Source organism: Staurois parvus, unplaced genomic scaffold, assembly GCF_062004578.1.
Source record: "Staurois parvus isolate SC_StPar_1 unplaced genomic scaffold, SC_StPar_1.0 ptg000198l, whole genome shotgun sequence".
Taxonomy (NCBI): domain Eukaryota; kingdom Metazoa; phylum Chordata; class Amphibia; order Anura; family Ranidae; genus Staurois; species Staurois parvus.
Window position 1 is genome coordinate 15,735,528 of NW_028317994.1, and position 16,957 is coordinate 15,752,484.

Consider the following 16,957-nt stretch of genomic DNA (forward strand, 5'->3'; position numbering starts at 1 on the left):
TTTCAAAATGGTCAGTCTGCCCCTGGTCCCATGTAATGTTCTAGCAAACAATAAGAAAGCCCTGATTTTTCCATGTAGGAGAGAAGTGTCAGAACCGGCTTGGTCTTGAAGTGGCTCGTTTTGTAGCTCCACATTACAGAGGTGAATGGGTCCTATTGTAGGCTAGCCCCTGTGGTCCCACCACAGCCTGTAGGCACCGGCGGTTATGTATTGTACACACTCCATGTACACCACAGCCAATGAATGAACCCTCTAGTAATATCTTAGTGTGACCCGCTAAGCAACCTGTCATTCGCCGGCAAGGACAACCTGACCATTCTCTGCCTGTCAGCGGCCCCCTCACGGCTTCCGCATTGGCCAGATCAACGGCGGGCGCTGTAGGATTGGCTGGCGGTTGTCATGGTAGGCAGAGGCGGGGCTTGTGTATTCCAGGCATGGAGCGGCAGGCAGGGTCGGGGTTGGCTGTTCGGAGGTCCCGGCACAATGTGGTGGCTTCGGGTCACGGGAACCGGCGGGAGGAGAACAGTGGTAATGAGCGGAAGACGCGGAGCCGGGGGTTGGTGTTCGGAGCGGGGGTGCCTGTCGTGCTCTTCCTCTATGTGCTCGGGATAAGAGGACTGGTGCACCTCTCACTGCGACAACTGGTCACCCCGGGCGCCCGCACCGGGCACTTCAACGGTACCACTGCCAGGTGAGGGGAGCTCCGGGGTCAGTCACCTCTGTGGGGAGTGACAGGGCCAGCCTGTGCATTATGGAGGACTTCCTCTGGGTTTCCTGTAGGCAGGGACGCTTCACATTGATTTCCTGCTAGTCCTGGGCTCCATTCATTACACGGCTGACCTTCCACATATATTCAGCACCGTAAAGCGGCCTGACCGGGGAGGGCTGTGTACACTATGGTAGGATCATGAATGGAGAAGGAAGCAGCTTCACTGTCACCTGGCAGCCCTTTACATAGCATTTTGTATCTCTTTTCAGCTTGTAACAACTTTGTAATAACTGTAACCATTTACCACTGACAGGGTTTCTTTTTTATGTGCACTGGGTGACAACCCTTCACTCGTTTGTAGCCTGATCCAAAAGACAGGTGGATCCAATTTATACTTCATTCACAAGGCTGTAAGAAAACGCATATACGTGTCATTACGGATCGGAACGCAGCTGCATTCGTTTCAATGGAGACATTCACACAGGTGTATAAACATGCGCTGCGTTCAGATCCACAAGGTTTCATTCACACATCTGTAAAACAAAACTGCATATACGTGTGTTTTTTCATTAGGGATCAGGACATAGATGCATTGTTTTCAGTGGAGACATTCACGCAGGCGCATAAACGTACGCTGCATTCAGATCTGTAAGGTTTCATTCACAGGGCTGTAAAAAAAAACGCATATACAAGATTTTTTCATTACGGATCGAAACAAAGCTGCATTCTTTTTAATGGAGACATTCACACAGGTGCGTAAACATACACTGTGTTCAGATCTGTAAGGTTTCATTCACACAGCTTTAAAAAAACGCACATACAAGTGTATTTTTCATTACGTATCAGAACGAAGCTGCATTCTTTTTAGTGGAGCCATTCACACAGGTGCGTAAACATGCGCTGTGTTCGGATCCTTAAGGTTTTGCATGGCCTTAAAAAAACACGTGTGTTTTCATATCGGATCGCAAATGCATTGTTTTCAATGGAGACATTCACACAGGTGCATAAACTTGCACTGCATTCAGATCTGTAAGGTTTCATTCACAGGGCTGTAGAAAAAAACGCATGTACGAGTGTTTTTTTTTCATTACGGATCGGAACGCAGCTGCATTCTTTTCAATGGAGACATTCACACAGGTGCATAAACGTGCGCTGTGTTCAGATCCACAAGGTTTAATTCACACAGCTGTAAAAAAAAAACGCATATACGTGTGTTTTTTCTTTACGGATTGGAACATAGATGCATTGTTTTCAGTGCAGACATTCACACAGGTGCATAAACTTGCGCTGCATTCAGATCTGTAAGGTTTCATTCACAGGGCCGTAGAAAAAACCGCATGTGCGAGTGTTTTTTTTTCATTACGGATCGGAATGCAGCTGCATTCTTTTCAATGGAGACATTCACACAGGTGCATAAACATGCGCTGCGTTCAGATCCACAAGGTTTCATTCACACAGCTTTAAAAAAAACGCATATACGTGTGTGTTTTCATTACGGATCAGAACATAGATGTATTGTTTTCAGTGCAGACATTCACACAGGTGTATAAACTTGCGTTGTGTTCAGATCCACAAGGTTTCATTCAAACAGCTGTAACAAAAACATATACCTGTTTTTGTTCTTTACAGATCAGAACGCAGCTGCATTCCTTTCAATGCAGACATTCACACAGGTGCATGAACGTGCGCTGTGTTCAGATCCACAAGGTTTCATTCACACAGCTTTAAAAAAAATGCATATACAAATGTTTTTTTCATAACGTATAAGAATGCAGCTGCATTCTTTTCAGTGGAGCCATTCACACTGGTGCGTAAACATGCACTGTGTTCAGATCCATAAGGTTTTGCATGGCCATAAAAAAAACGCATATATGTGTGTTGTTTTAATTACGGATCAGATCGCAGATGCATTGTTTTCAATGAAGACATTCACACAGGTGCATAAACATGCGCTGTGTTCAGATTCACAAGGTTTCATTCACACAGCTGTAAAAAAAAAAAACCCGCATATACGTCCGTTTTTTCATTACGGATCGGAACATAGATGCATTGTTTTCAGTGCAGACATTCACACAAGTGCATAAACTTGCGCTGCATTCAGATCTGTAAGGTTTCATTCACATGGCTGTAGAAAAAAACGCATATACGTGTGTGTTTTCATTATGGATTGGAACGCAGCTGCATTCTTTTCAATGGAGACATTCAGACAGGTGCTTAAACATGCGCTGTGTTCAGATTCACAAGGATTCATTCACACAGCTGTAAAAGAAACCCGCATATACAAATGTTTTTTTCATTACGTATAAGTGTTTCTCAACTCCAGTCCTCATGGACCCCCAGCAGGTCATGTTTTCAGGATTTCCCTCAGATGAAACAGCTGTGGTAATTACTAAGGCAGTGAAACTGATCAAATCACCTGTGCAAAATAATGGAAATCCTGAAAACATGACCTGTTGGGGGTCCATGAGGACTGGAGTTGAGAAACACTGACGTATAAGAACGCATCTGCATTCTTTTCAGTGGAGCCATTCACACTGGTGCGTAAGCATGCGCTGTGTTTAGATCCATAAGGTTTTGCATGGCCATAAAAAAAACGCATATATGTGTGTTGTTTTAATTACGGATCGGATCACAGATGCATTGTTTTCAATGAAGACATTGACACAGGTGCATAAACATGCTCTGTGTTCAGATCTGTAAGGTGTCATTCGTACTTTATGTGGGTTTTAATGCTCTATGTGGCTGAATGTAAACATCTTCCTGCACTCCCTGCATGCTTCAAGCACAGTTACCAATGGGTACCTGGAAGCTTTTGATGCATACTTGCAATCGGGAGCTTTTTGCCTATGTGACTGCCAGTCACAGCGGTTACATGATTGAAATGCCTGCTTCTGCCTCCCTGCATTTAGAACCTCTTAAGGACTTGTTCACAGTTGACTCAAAATGATAGCTTTTAACAAACACACATATAGAATGCGTGTTAATAGGTGCGTTTGACTCACATTTAACGCATGCTAAAAACACTTCCCAAACGCCTGTATTTATTTTTGGCGCACTTCACATGCGTTAATGGCATGTGACAACCGTACCACAAACGCCTATAATACACTGTAATGTTATTCACGCGCCACAACTGCACCACAAACTCCTGCCAAGCCTGTTTGCGGAATGTTTTCATAGACTTTAAGGGTAGACGTTCAGTGAGGGTTCACATATATGCGGTGCAGTATATCACATGTGATTCGCACAGGAACCTTCCTGTACAAATCACATGCGATTTGTGTGCGGTGCGATTGGAGCCATACATTTTGTATGGCTCTAATCGCACCGCACCCGCACCAAAAACGTGCAGGACCCTTTTTTGGGTCCGCACTAGAATCGGATCGAATGGGTATTCACACCTATGCGATCCGATTCTGCACATCACACTGCGTTTTGTGGACTGCTTTTGGGGTGTTGTTAACATACACACCCGCAGCAGTTTGCATGAACAGGGTGCGATTCCGATGCTGTGCAGAATTCGCACAGAAACCACTGCAAATTCCACACTGCATCAGTGGGAGCCAGGGCTCAGACTCAACATGAAGCTTCAGTTTTGAAGCGAAGCAACACTAAAGCTTCATGTTTTGATAATGTGAACAGCACTGTGTGCTCTCCATGTTCTCATTTGCATAGGCATTTGAGGAGTGTTAAAAACACCCCTGACATGCCTGCTTTCAATGCCAGTGTGAACTAGGCCTAAAGACCCAAAAGGCTGCAATGGGAAGGGGTTATTTACAGATCTGAACATAGCTGCATTGTTTTCAATGGAGTCATTCACACAGGTGCATAAACCTGAGCTGCTTTCAGATCCATAACAGAGTATCCAAACATTTGTGTCTAGGAAAAGGGACCCTCCGCATATAAATGCCTGTATATGCATTTGTAAATGAGTAAATTAAAGCAGTTGTAAATTTTAGTGATCGTAAAAGCATTTTCAAAGTGTTACTAAAATCAGTCTGTATATGCTGTAAAGCATGCTTGTTATACTCACTGGGGAACCTAAGGGGTTAATCATCTGCATTGTGTAAACAGGATATTTGATCCTGTCTTCTCTGATCCTCCCCTTCTACTGTCCCCAGTCCATCTCCTGATAGAACAGAGCCTTGGGGGCAGGCTGCACATGTGTATTCTTGGGAGGGTGCACGTGATCAGCACAGGGACAATCAGTGCTGTCATGACAGAGGGTCAGGGGTTATGCAGCCTCAAAGGACAATCGGGAGAATGAGAACTCCTCCTACAAGCTTTAACCAGTACTCAGCTGGACACTGATAGAAGTTACAAGACTGTTGCATACTGCTGATGAGATAAGGTATTTAGCAGTTTATATTTACTAAAATAATTGCATTTCCACGTTTTGTGTACTGTGGGAGACCAGATATAGTGAATGCAGGGTCCTGGGTTAAATAACACTTTATTTAGCTAAATATACCCCTTTATTCTTCCCAAGGATACATTTTTAAAAACGCTTGCCTTTAATATATTTTTTGTCTTATAAAGTGCAGGTCCCTTGATCGTTGCTGATTCCTGAGCGATTTATGGACCTACTGGTGGGTGTATAGAGCAGCTCCAGACATTCCTCCTCTCTGCAATGTCAGACATGTCTGCCCCACTCTTTACACAGCTGTGAATCAACAGTGATCACATGACCTGCCAGTGGGTGTGTATAGAGCGGGGAACACATGCCTGACATGTCTGGGAGGCAGCTTCACAAAGTGGAGAGGAGGAGGAGGAGCAGCTGTAGGGCAATGCCAGAGGGATGGACGGGGGGGGGGGGGGAATGTTTTGCCCTGACTCCGAAAAGATACAGGCATGCTGTATGATTACACAGCATGCCTGTATCTAAGTGCGGAATGACACAGGACATAAACTGACCACACTAGAATGGATAGTCTGCCATGTTTAATGTGGTCAGTTTGCTATCAGAAGGACCACAGGCAGGACCAACCAGGTAATGCAGAAGAACAGTGGCACTAATGAAATAGTAATCAAAAACTTTAAAGATACAGTGCCAGGGATTTTTATTTTTAGGTTTACAAACACTTTTAAGTCGAAACAAAGGGGAAAAAAGAAATTGTTATACACACATATTCATCTTTACGCTTTTAAAAGATCAGTAAAATGTTTACTGCCATGTGAGTGAAGCCTAAACAAATGGAAAAATAAATGATCATTATCTGTGCATACACATCTTTACATGTCTAATTGCATCTATACAGAAGTATTTTACTGATCATTACACAGAAACTTTTAGTAATAACAGTAACATTTTTACAACCATGTGAATGAAGACTAGGTTACATTCACATGGGCATAAGGCTTCATTCACATGGCCATTAAAAAAAACCCACACACATAAACATGAGCTGCTTGCAGATCCATAACACGGAATAAATGACTCTGCATCTAAGAACGAGCTTTACATGCATACACATGCATATGCATTTGCGCACACGTAAATTAATGCTAAAAGGGAAATTCATCATAAAAACAAGTTATGTACACATACGCATCTTTACGCGTTTAAACACATCTATACGCAAGTATTTTACTGATTCATATGCAGGAGCTTTTCTCCTGGAAAACACCTGCATTATAACATCAGTACAATTTTTACAACCCTGTGAATGAAGCCTGTTACTGATCTTATTACGCATGGTTTTTTTTTTTCTAGCACAAATGTTCTTGTGTAATGATCAGTAAATACTTGCGTAAAATTGTCCTGTTTTTTTTTTTATTTTTTTTTTCCCCAATACCTGCATCTGGCATAGGTGTATACGTATATCCGCAGACGCAGATATTGGGATTTTGTTTTATGAATCTGCATGTAGTACATATACACACTGAGCCAATCATCTGCAGAGGCATTTTGCTGCCTGGCAGTCGCATATGTACACGCTTGTTGTAAGAAGGGACTGACTGCAGGGTGGGGGAGGACCAAGTCACAGATGATTGGTCCAGTACAGTGTCCGCTTCCTGGTGGGTGCGGTCACATGGGTTTAGACTAGCATCCAAACACGCCTGAGCTCATCCCTATTAGGCCCCATTCATGCTAGAAATAGTGGGAAGTAATTTTTGTGCACATTTTTTACGTATAGGACAGCCCAGTTGTGCCAATGAGGTCCCTGCACCTTTTAGAGAGGCGAGCTACCTGCATTTTTTACTGTTTGTTTTACCACACCTTTTGTCTTGACAAAATGCATATCTGCTAGCCGCGTTTGGGATGCCATAAAGAATTAATGACACTGCAATCGCGTTTTTCACACATCCTGGGAATGTGTGTAGAAACTAGAGTTTTTGCACATGTTGCCAGAGTACGCAGGTGTGAATGGGGTCTTAGGCAGGTTCTCCACATAGTTGTTGGAAGGTCTAATGATGGCCATTAGAGGTGAGCTCAGGCGTCCTCTGAAATTCATCTCTACCTCAACTTTGAACTTGTACTCCTTCTTTTTTTATTTTTTTTTATTTATTTATTTTTTTTTATTGCAATGACCTGCAGGCCGGGTGATTACTGCCTTTGCAGCTCATGTTAACAAGGAAGCAGGATTAGAATGACTCGGCTCATTGGATTCTAAAAAGAGTTTGAGTTTGAGTAGAGAACTGAGTTCAGGGAACACCTGAGCTTAACTCTAGTGGCCATTCACATTTTGATAAATGATCAATTCTTTTTCCGATCAATAGGAATCATCGGTCAGTAGTACAACCTATTCAATTGATTTGCCACCCATGGGGAATTGGATATCAATTGATAGTTGGAAGATAGGATTGCAAGTTATCAATTATATCTCTGATTTCACCATGCAAACCTATAATCTTATTGACAGGACAGGAAGTCTCTCCAAAGTGAGGGGTAATCCACTCTTAATCAGTTGTCAGAAGAAAAAGTGTCCCCAACAAAAGATTTCTCCTCTGTTCAAGTTATTTTAGATTTTTCCTCACTGTCTAAGTGAGCAGGACAATTTTAGAGGGTATAAAAATCTAACAGGAGTTTCCACACTTCCACACTCTATCCAAAACAAAAACAAACATTTTGGCTTAAGATATTACAGTCACCTTTTAGTTTTTCCAACAGACCTGATTGGAAGTTCCATATATGTTTATGGGCAGGTGGATGTTAATAGGTATGCACCTGTTTTCATCCGGCTACTTTCAAATTTGCCCAGGACTGGGGGAAAAATGGAAAAGGTTTACAGACCTAACCAAAGGGGAGATAGTCAGAGGTAATATGATGTATGGGTCAGTGCACATAAGAACGCAGTGTGGGAAACCCGTGTTTTGTGTGGGTTTCCCAAACCCTGTTCAAAAAAATTTCCAGGTGTTCTGCTTTGACCACTAGCCCAACTCCCTATAGCAGAAATAATGCTGTAGGGCTGCACAAAATCACGTATATATGTGTGATTTGCATTTCAGGATAGGGGGCACGTGTGCACCACCCTACCTGCGCTGCCATTGGTGGCTAGGGATGTCAATCACTGGGTCCCAGCCGGCGAGTCCCCACCAACACCCACAATCATTGGGGAAAGCTGAAAGTGGAGAGACCTGTGTGTAAACAACACGTCTGTGTCCTGTTAGTATGGACATGCTGTTTTGTATCTCTCTGCACAGCAGCATGTCTCCAAAGTAAAACGCACACAGTTAACCCGTTGATCACTCCAGATGTTAACCCCTTCCTGCCCAGTGTCATTAGTACAGTGTCAGTGCTTTTTATTAGCATTGATCACTGTATTAGTGTCACTGGGGATGTCAGTGGCAGTTAGTTCCCACCCACTATCAGAATGCCCACCGCAGTCCCGCTATCGCTGGTCACCATCATTACTAGTATCGCAAAAAATGGCCTGCTCTGGAAGGGGGGTAAATCCTCTGGAGGGCAAGTGGTTAAACGTGAACTCTATTCAGATATAAAAAAGCACAAATTAATGCTTTAGTATTTTACTATATTTTTTATTTGAATTTTTAATGCAGCATGAGTGTTTGTTTGGATTGTTGTCAGTTTCTTACAGTCTATTGTACAGTAGAACTCAGAGAGAGGAAGAGATAAGCAGCACAAGCTAACAGTAAAAGAGACAGAGATTTGAGCTCATCAGTCTTCTTTTAGGGCTAATTCACACTGCCTGGTGCTAAAATGCATGTGCATTTCCAGCCATTTTAGTTGCATTTTAACGCGCACTGACGTCTGTTGACATGCATTTTAACGTCAATTGACTTACATTTTTGCATTTTAGCGCAACACAACTCAATGTTATGGTGTGAATAGGACATTTTGGAAATTGTTTTTCAGATGTCCTTCCATTGATTTTCATTTTACAGCTGCACTAAACAATGCATTCTGACAGCAGGGACATCTCCCCACTGTCAGATTACAGTAGCATAGTTTTAGGGATTCCCCCATCCAGATAGTGTGTGTGGATGGGGGAATTGAGTAATTACTTCTCTATGGCCAGCCTTAGGCTGGATTCAGACCTGTGCAACACATGTTAACGCAAGTAACACGATTTCTTGTGGTGTAATAAACTTGATACTTCTATCACACACACATGTACACACTTTACAGCAACAAACAAAATGGAACCATCTGTGCTCTCTGTTGCCTTGATTTATTCTTTAACAAAAAGAAAAAAGTGTACTGCTTAAAAAAAAAAGGAAACTGCAGTTGTTAAAATGCCTGTTGTGGTGTTATTGCAGCCTGTTCAAAATTAATAGACTGCTTCAACGCAGCACATATTAATGCACGGAATACCAACTACTGGTGATTTATCCTCGCTCTCTTGTAGAGCTACAAATGGACAGAAGATACTTCACTCCATAGATTTGATGCACAGATTCATGTACAATTTCCTGCTACCTAATCTTTACTCTGCAGTATGCTGGGTGGAAGGCAATATCCACAGTTTTCTGTAGGACTAACTAATTGAATGTGCACACCGCAGAGTAGGTTGTGAGTAGTGATGAGGAGTAGGCAGTGGAAAGTTATGAGTAGTAGTGCTTGGTGAGTGGAAGGTTGTTAATAGCTCTATGGGGTAGTGCTTAGGGAGCTGAAAACGGACAGAAGGGGGCACCAATCTGAGTGTAGAGGGTTATTGATTTATTAATAACATAGGGTATTAAAACTGCTCACAAACATCAGGAGTAAAGGAGCATAAGGTAATCCTTTGGTAAGCCGTAAGTCCACCAGCGATGAGGGTCCTGATCGTTCAGGATGAACGGGGATGGAGCCATCAGCTGTCAGTAGTGCAGAGAGTTTGAAAATGGCATCGAAGACAGGGACTCGGCAGGTGACCAATGGCAGAGCAGGGAAATGTCAGTTGACGCATTTTGAAGCAGTTTCTTCTTCTTCAGACCTGCTAAGATCCACTATATTTTATTAATTTACTTTCCAGTTTGGTCCCCTCCCAGCGCCGATTTGTTCCTTAGGGAGTTGAAGGCAGCCATTAGTGCTGGGGAGTAATGCTCAGAGAGTAGAAGGTTGCAGGGTAATGCTTGTGAAGTGAAAGGTTGTACCTAGTACTGCAAAATTGTACTTGGGGAGTGGAAAATTGTGAAGTAGTTTCATAATGGAAGGTTGTGGATTAGTACTTAGGTAGTGGAAGATTGCGAAGTAGTGCTTATGGAGCAGAAGGTTGCAAGTAGTGCATAGGAAATGGAAGGTTAATGAGTGGAAGCTTCTTCAGTATTAATGGTACATTCGCACTTGCGAATATACCTGACAATGATTACATGCGAGAACCCCTGCAAGAATTCCCGGTAATTAGCTAACGGGCAGCTCCATTGAAAGCAATGCGAGGCTGCCAGCTTTCAGAGCTAATTGCAGCCACATGCATGTGATTACTCATGTAGTGATCACTTGCAACTGATTGCACAAGCAATCAAATGTGAGTGGATGCAATTATCTGCAGGAATTGGCAGCCTCCTATTGCATTCAATAGGGGCTGCCTCCTACAACTAGCCATCTGGAACCCCCCCCTTGAGGTTCTCGCATGTAATCTTTGGGTATGTTTGCAAGTGTAACTGTACCCTAATGAGCATCAGGAAAATACCTCACACATTATATCCACACAGGTCATGCACTACTGTACCCAAATTAAATGTTTATAATTTTTTCCCCACAAATAGAGATTTCTTTTGGTGGTATGTCCTCACCACTGGTTTTTTTTATTATGTAAATGAAAAAAGGTTTAAACATTTGGAAAAAAATATTTTTTTTTTACTTTCTGCTATAAATTATATGCAAAAAAAAAAATCAAATTTCTTCATCAGTTTAATGCCAAAATATATTCTGCTACATGTCTTTGGTAAAGAAAAATGCCAATAAGTGTATATTAATTTGGTTTGTGTGAGAGTTGTAGCGCCTACAACCTATGGGATATATACTGCAGTTTTTATTTATTTTATACAAGTAATATTGGCGATCTCCAGCTGATAGTGGGATTGTAATAGTGTGGCTGGCAATCTAACACTAGCTGACGCTGGCTGCGGGGTACACTGACTGACTGACATCAGTAGTGACACTCATACAGTGATCAGTGCTAATACTATACACTGTCACTGTACTAATGATATTGGCTGGGAAGGGGTTAACATCTAGGGGTCATCAAGGGGTTAACTCTGTGCCTAACAATGTGTAATGTGTGCTGCTTTTACTAAGTAATCTTGTTGTTTTCTTCCTGCTTTGCTGGGAAAAAAGAAACAGCAATATTGCTTCTCATTGTACAGTCCCAGTATTGTTTATCAACACTTGGCACTGTTCTGTGATTCGCTGAGCCGATCAGCAGATTCCAGCCACCAATCATTGGCTGGGACCCCCTGATCAGCTTGTGTTGTGCCGAATAACAGCACAGCTGAGGCGGCAGATCGTATAGTAGGTACGTGATCCAGCGCAGAGCGACCGCCCTGCCATCATATATTTGACTGGGGCGGTCTGCAAATGGTTAAAGTACAACTAAAGGCAAAACTTGTTTTTTAGTTTTGGACAGTGGAGATGGATTAGAACACTAATAATTTTTATTGTTGTCTGTGCACCCAGAAAAGTAGTAGAGGGAAAATCTTCCATTGGGGACACTAGTTCTGGTGACCTGGGGGTCCCCAAGGAATTCCCTTAATTTGCAGGGATTTCCTCTCACTTCCTATTTGGGCTATGGGACAGAAAGTGAAGGAAAATCTCCCCAATGGGACACAGATGGCAAAAAATAAACTGCCGGGTTATAACCCTCACTCTATTCAAAATTTTAAAAAACAGTTTTGCCCATAATTCTACTTTAACCCGTCACAATGGAAAGGCAGAGATTGATTGCTCAAGAACAGAATGGGAGATGTGAAAGCTGTGGAACCACCCTTTTCTAGATACATAATGTTCTTCCTGTTGTCAGGAAAGTATTAATCCTTTGATTTATATGGCTGAAGGCGCGAACTGTTGTCAAAATACAGATATTTTTGTGGCTATCAACCATTTAAAACGGCTCATTCTCACTCAGGTTGCCCCCCATTCAGCATAATGGTAACAGTAAGCAAGCCAGGAAAAATGAAAGATGATTGGTAAGTGTTTAAACAGACCGTTGGTGAACACCTCACCTACAATGGTAATAGCAGCTGCCTTATGCATACCAAGATAGAGGTTAATTCAGAACAATCAGTATGTGATTAGGGTATCTGCTGGTTACAGCATGGTTGGAGAAATATCAGCTTTAAGCAGGGATTCTAGCAGAGAAAATTGGTCAGTATTGTAATAACAAAAGTGTAATTTCAGCTATATTGATTGATAGAATGCAGACTGCTGTAAAGAAGGACCTGTTTGTGTTGGTGACTGCATACTACTGCACAAGTTCTCAACCAGCAGTACATGAACCTCAGGGGGTACTTCTGTTCCTAAATTAAATTCCATGTAATAGCCTGGAGCTCTAGGAAATAATAAATCATGCATAACGGATATGCAAGTAAAGTAGTTTTGTTTGGTTATCTAAAAGCATAAGGATTTTACTTTTAAAAACAAGGAGGGAATACTTGGAAGTAGCCACAGGCCAGGGGATACATGAAAGACTTGGTGGTACTTGGTAAACCCTGGCTTTAATAAAAGCTATACTTTAATATAGATGATGAACACTGTTCTATTGGGTGCTAATGGATGAAAGTTGTGGCTTGACATGCTAAAAAGAACGTTACTTATCTCTACTTTCCTTTTAATTTCAATTTACATAAAATATTGTAAAACACTTCCTATCGCTGTGTATATACATTGTAACTGGCAATTTACAAAATGATATATATTTGTGTGAGTACTTTATGGATCCTGGATACACACATTATTTATTAATCTGCTCCTGGTTAAAGGAGTTGTGTAGTCATAGCATACACTTTCATTTTGTAACATCAACATTGTAAATCATCACTTTTTGTCTCCTATGTGATGAAATAAAAAAAGTAAAAAAAAAAAAATTTTTTAATTGTAAAACATTAAAGTTGCACCCAAACATATAAAATCCCCTCCCAAAAATGTGAGGCCCACCCCCACATATATGCACATCCGAACATAACTGCACACATCGGGGACGCGTATGTTGATTGCAATACACAGGTTACCTATCGTCCAGAGTGAGAGTAATAGTTCTAGCACCAGCACTCATTAGTAACAGTAAACTGATGACCTACAGTTGCAAGAAAAAGTATGTGAACCCCTTGGGAATACGTGGAGTTTTGCATGAATTGGGCATAAAATGTGCTCTGAACGTCATCTAAGTCACAACAATAGAAGAACACAGTCTGCTGAACATAATACTACACAAACATTAGATGTTGCCATGGTTTAATTGCACATAACATGTAAACATTCACAGTGCAGGGAGGAAAAAGTATGTGAGGTCCTAGCTTAATGACTTCTCCAAGAGCTAATTGGAGCCAGGAGTGAGCCAACCTTGACTCCAATCAGTGTGATGATATTGGATGTGTTGCTGACAGCTGTCCTGCCCTTAAAAAAATCACACCTGTTTTGGGTTTACTGGTTTCAAGAAGCACTGTCTGATGTGAACCATGAATTAATTACTATATGGGGGATGAATTACTATATGGGAGATGAATTACTATATGGGAGATATATTTTCAGTTTTAAAAATGTGGCTCTCAAAATAAATTTCAATCGTGGTTTTGGCGAGATTTGGCTCAGTTGAAAAAAAAGGTTGCCCACCACTGGTCTAGGGTGTCTACTTTTAGAAAATATATCATTTTTTGGGGAGTTTTCAGGACTAAAATTGATTTTTAAACGTGTGCCAAAAATGGCTCTGGCAGCGAAAGGGTCTGTGCCTCAGATCCTTGCTGATTTTTTTGCCTGTAGAGCATATATTACAATCTGTGTCATGCAGAGTGCTTAGGCGGAAACCAGGTAAGACTTAGAACTAGGTAAGTACCTGGGGTGATGTTGCTGTAATGGCACTTCCTACATTCCTGCCAGTGCTACTATGAATTGTAAATTCTAAGGCTAATGGTCGCTTGGTTCAGGGAACAATGGGATATTTAGTGGGAAGGTGGACAGGCCTCTGGATGACTGCTGGACCGTAGTCACCCAACTAGGTTGACTAGGGGTGTATCTGACTTGGAGCAGAAAAATTTTAAGAAACATATGGTATGGTCAGAAATGTAGTGAGCCATGCTAGAGCAGTGCCTTTTAAATAAAAATAGATTGCAGTTTGGATGAGAATTTGGTAGTCAATAGCAACAGACTATGAAACTGGTGGTCAGCTGAGGAAGAAGAGAGAAAATGTTAAAAAACCCAGGACCCTGCATTCACTGAATCTGCTCTCCCACAGTACATGGAAATAAAATTATTTTAGAAAATATATACTGCTAAATAACTTTTCTCTTCAGCAGTATATAGTAGTCTTGTGACTTCTATCAGTGCCCAGCAGCATTCTGCTCTAGGAGGATGCAGGACCCCTGACTTCTATCTGGACAGTGCTGTTTGGCCCTGTACTGATAATATGCCCTCTCCCAAGTAAAAAACCTCTCCAGCAATACACACCGAACTGAGCATGTGCAGAGTGACTCCACGCGATATGTCTTATCAGGAGTTAAGAGGGTGCACTGGAAGAAGGGGGGGATCAGAAAAGACAGGATCAAACAGCCTTTTTACACAATGCGGAAGATTAATTCCTTTGGTTCCACAATGAGCATAACAAGCATGCTTTACTGCATATACAGACTGGTTTTACTGTTTTGGGTTTAGTAACACTTTTTAAGGCTTGTCCAATAATGGATGCCAACAGGGCTTGTTTGGAATTGGAAGGGTGGGAGGAAAAAGTTGAGAATTGAGCAACTGCTGCAGAACAGGTAGGGTCTTGTTCTTTATCTGTCATTGATTGTTTAAACTTAGATATAGTTGAGGTGATCAGCCAATAAGCAGTGTAGTAGACGCTAGTGCTTTTGTTTGGGTGTGTGCATTTTTTAATATAATTAACAGGGACTCTATTAAACACCTGAACAGGTTATGTCTCTGTTGTGGGATCCTGTGTCATCATTGCAGAACCAGTTGTTTTTAAATTGCCCTGTAGAAATTAATCTACTAAATGTAATTCTAGTTGAATTAATCTCTGGAGTAAAACTGGTTACATTTGTATGCATGTAGTGTGATTCATCATTCTCTTCATCAAGCATAAGCACAGATGTTATCAAATCATTCCCTCCCTGTGCAGACTTAGATTTTGTCATTCTTTCATGTAATCCCAGGCAGACTCCAATGAGCTTTTCTTTCTACTTTGTCTTTAAATGATTGAATACAATAGGAATATGAAAATATTTACACTACACATACTGTATATATGATTTCAAACCTGCACTAATAAATTAAAGTTGTCTTTAATCAATACCTTGAATCTGATTTTGTTTTTTGTTTTGTTTTTTTAACAAATGGAGCATACCAAATATATAATGAGATGTTTTTGTGTTTGTTTGTTTTTCTCCCTTTATTTATCTATATCCACCCCTATCTGACATTTTTTGCACATCCTCAGGAAGTTATCAACTATTTCAGCAGTTTTCAAATGTTTATGATCTTGTGGTAAAAGCTAGTGTATTCATGTCATGCTGTTTGCTTTAGGACGTATCTGGAGGAGATCACAGCTATTGATTCTAGGACAGTGGGGAGCCCTGCAAATGAAATCCTTGCAGTCAACTATATATTGGAGAGGATCAAAGACATTCAGAAGCAGAAAAACAAGGTCCACAAGATAACCGTAGATATACAAAGACCTACTGGGTCATTCAGCATCAACTTTCTTGGAGGTTTCACCAGTTACTATGATAACATAACTAATATAGCTGTGAAGTTGGAACCAGCACGGGGAGCACAGCATGCTGTACTTGCAAACTGTCACTTTGATTCAGTTGCCAACACCCCAGGTAAGGAGATCATTGGCTAGTTTGTCTAGAAACCGTAATCATTTCCTTTAAACTCTTTGCTGTTTTCAGTAAAGTTACCTCTAGTCTTTACTAGATAAAGAATAATGACAGGTGAAACAAAGTTATACATGTCAAAGTTCACCACCAGTGACACTTAAGGCAATTCACAGCTTCAACTCTTGCTTGTACAAAGCTTCCCTGTCCTTACTCTGACTATCTAAATAATGAATAATAGATTGGCAGCTGATAAATCCTTTATTGCAGGTTAATGTGTACACACTAAAGTAGCAAGCAAAGTGAACAATGTAAAGTAAATGAAGGAAAATGATTTCCATTTAATTATTGTAAAGAAATATGTACTCAATGACTTCTCAGAAAATCAAGTAGTATCTTTCTGAAATACTTGTCATGAACATTAAGAATGAACATATTAATTGCTGCATGCCTGTTGGCTTTCTGCAGGTGCCAGTGATGATGCTGTAAGCTGTGCAGTACTACTTGAAATCCTAGGATCACTGTCAAGTACGCCACTTTCTTTGAAACATGCAATTATATTCCTGTTCAATGGTGCGGAAGAAAATATTCTACAGGTATCCATCTAGTCCTCCAATCTTTATACTTATAGACACTTAGTAATTAGACTCTAACTTGTGTCTGGAATATGTTAGCAACTCTTAAGACCAACACTGTTAGACGAAAATTCCATCGTGTGCTGAATATTTTCAACTGAAAGCTGTTTTACAGCTTTCAGTATTGGGTATTTCCGTTATACTCCAGCTTCCCTGTCCGAAAACACAAATCCATGGACCCCACCGCTGATCATGCAGGAAA

General features: G+C 41.2%; 1 protein-coding gene across 1 annotated transcript in view; it reads left to right on the plus strand.

Moving 5' to 3' along the window:
- The first annotated feature begins 421 nt into the window (after positions 1–421).
- ERMP1 (endoplasmic reticulum metallopeptidase 1) overlaps positions 422–16,957 on the plus strand; it is a 58,140-nt gene continuing 41,604 nt past the window's right edge. Inside the window, exons 1-3 of the mRNA XM_089678137.1 lie at positions 422–691; positions 15,825–16,126; positions 16,589–16,716. Coding sequence (XP_089534263.1) covers positions 435–691; positions 15,825–16,126; positions 16,589–16,716 — 687 coding nt within the window. The 5' untranslated portion in view covers positions 422–434. The remainder of the gene's footprint in view (positions 692–15,824; positions 16,127–16,588; positions 16,717–16,957) is intronic.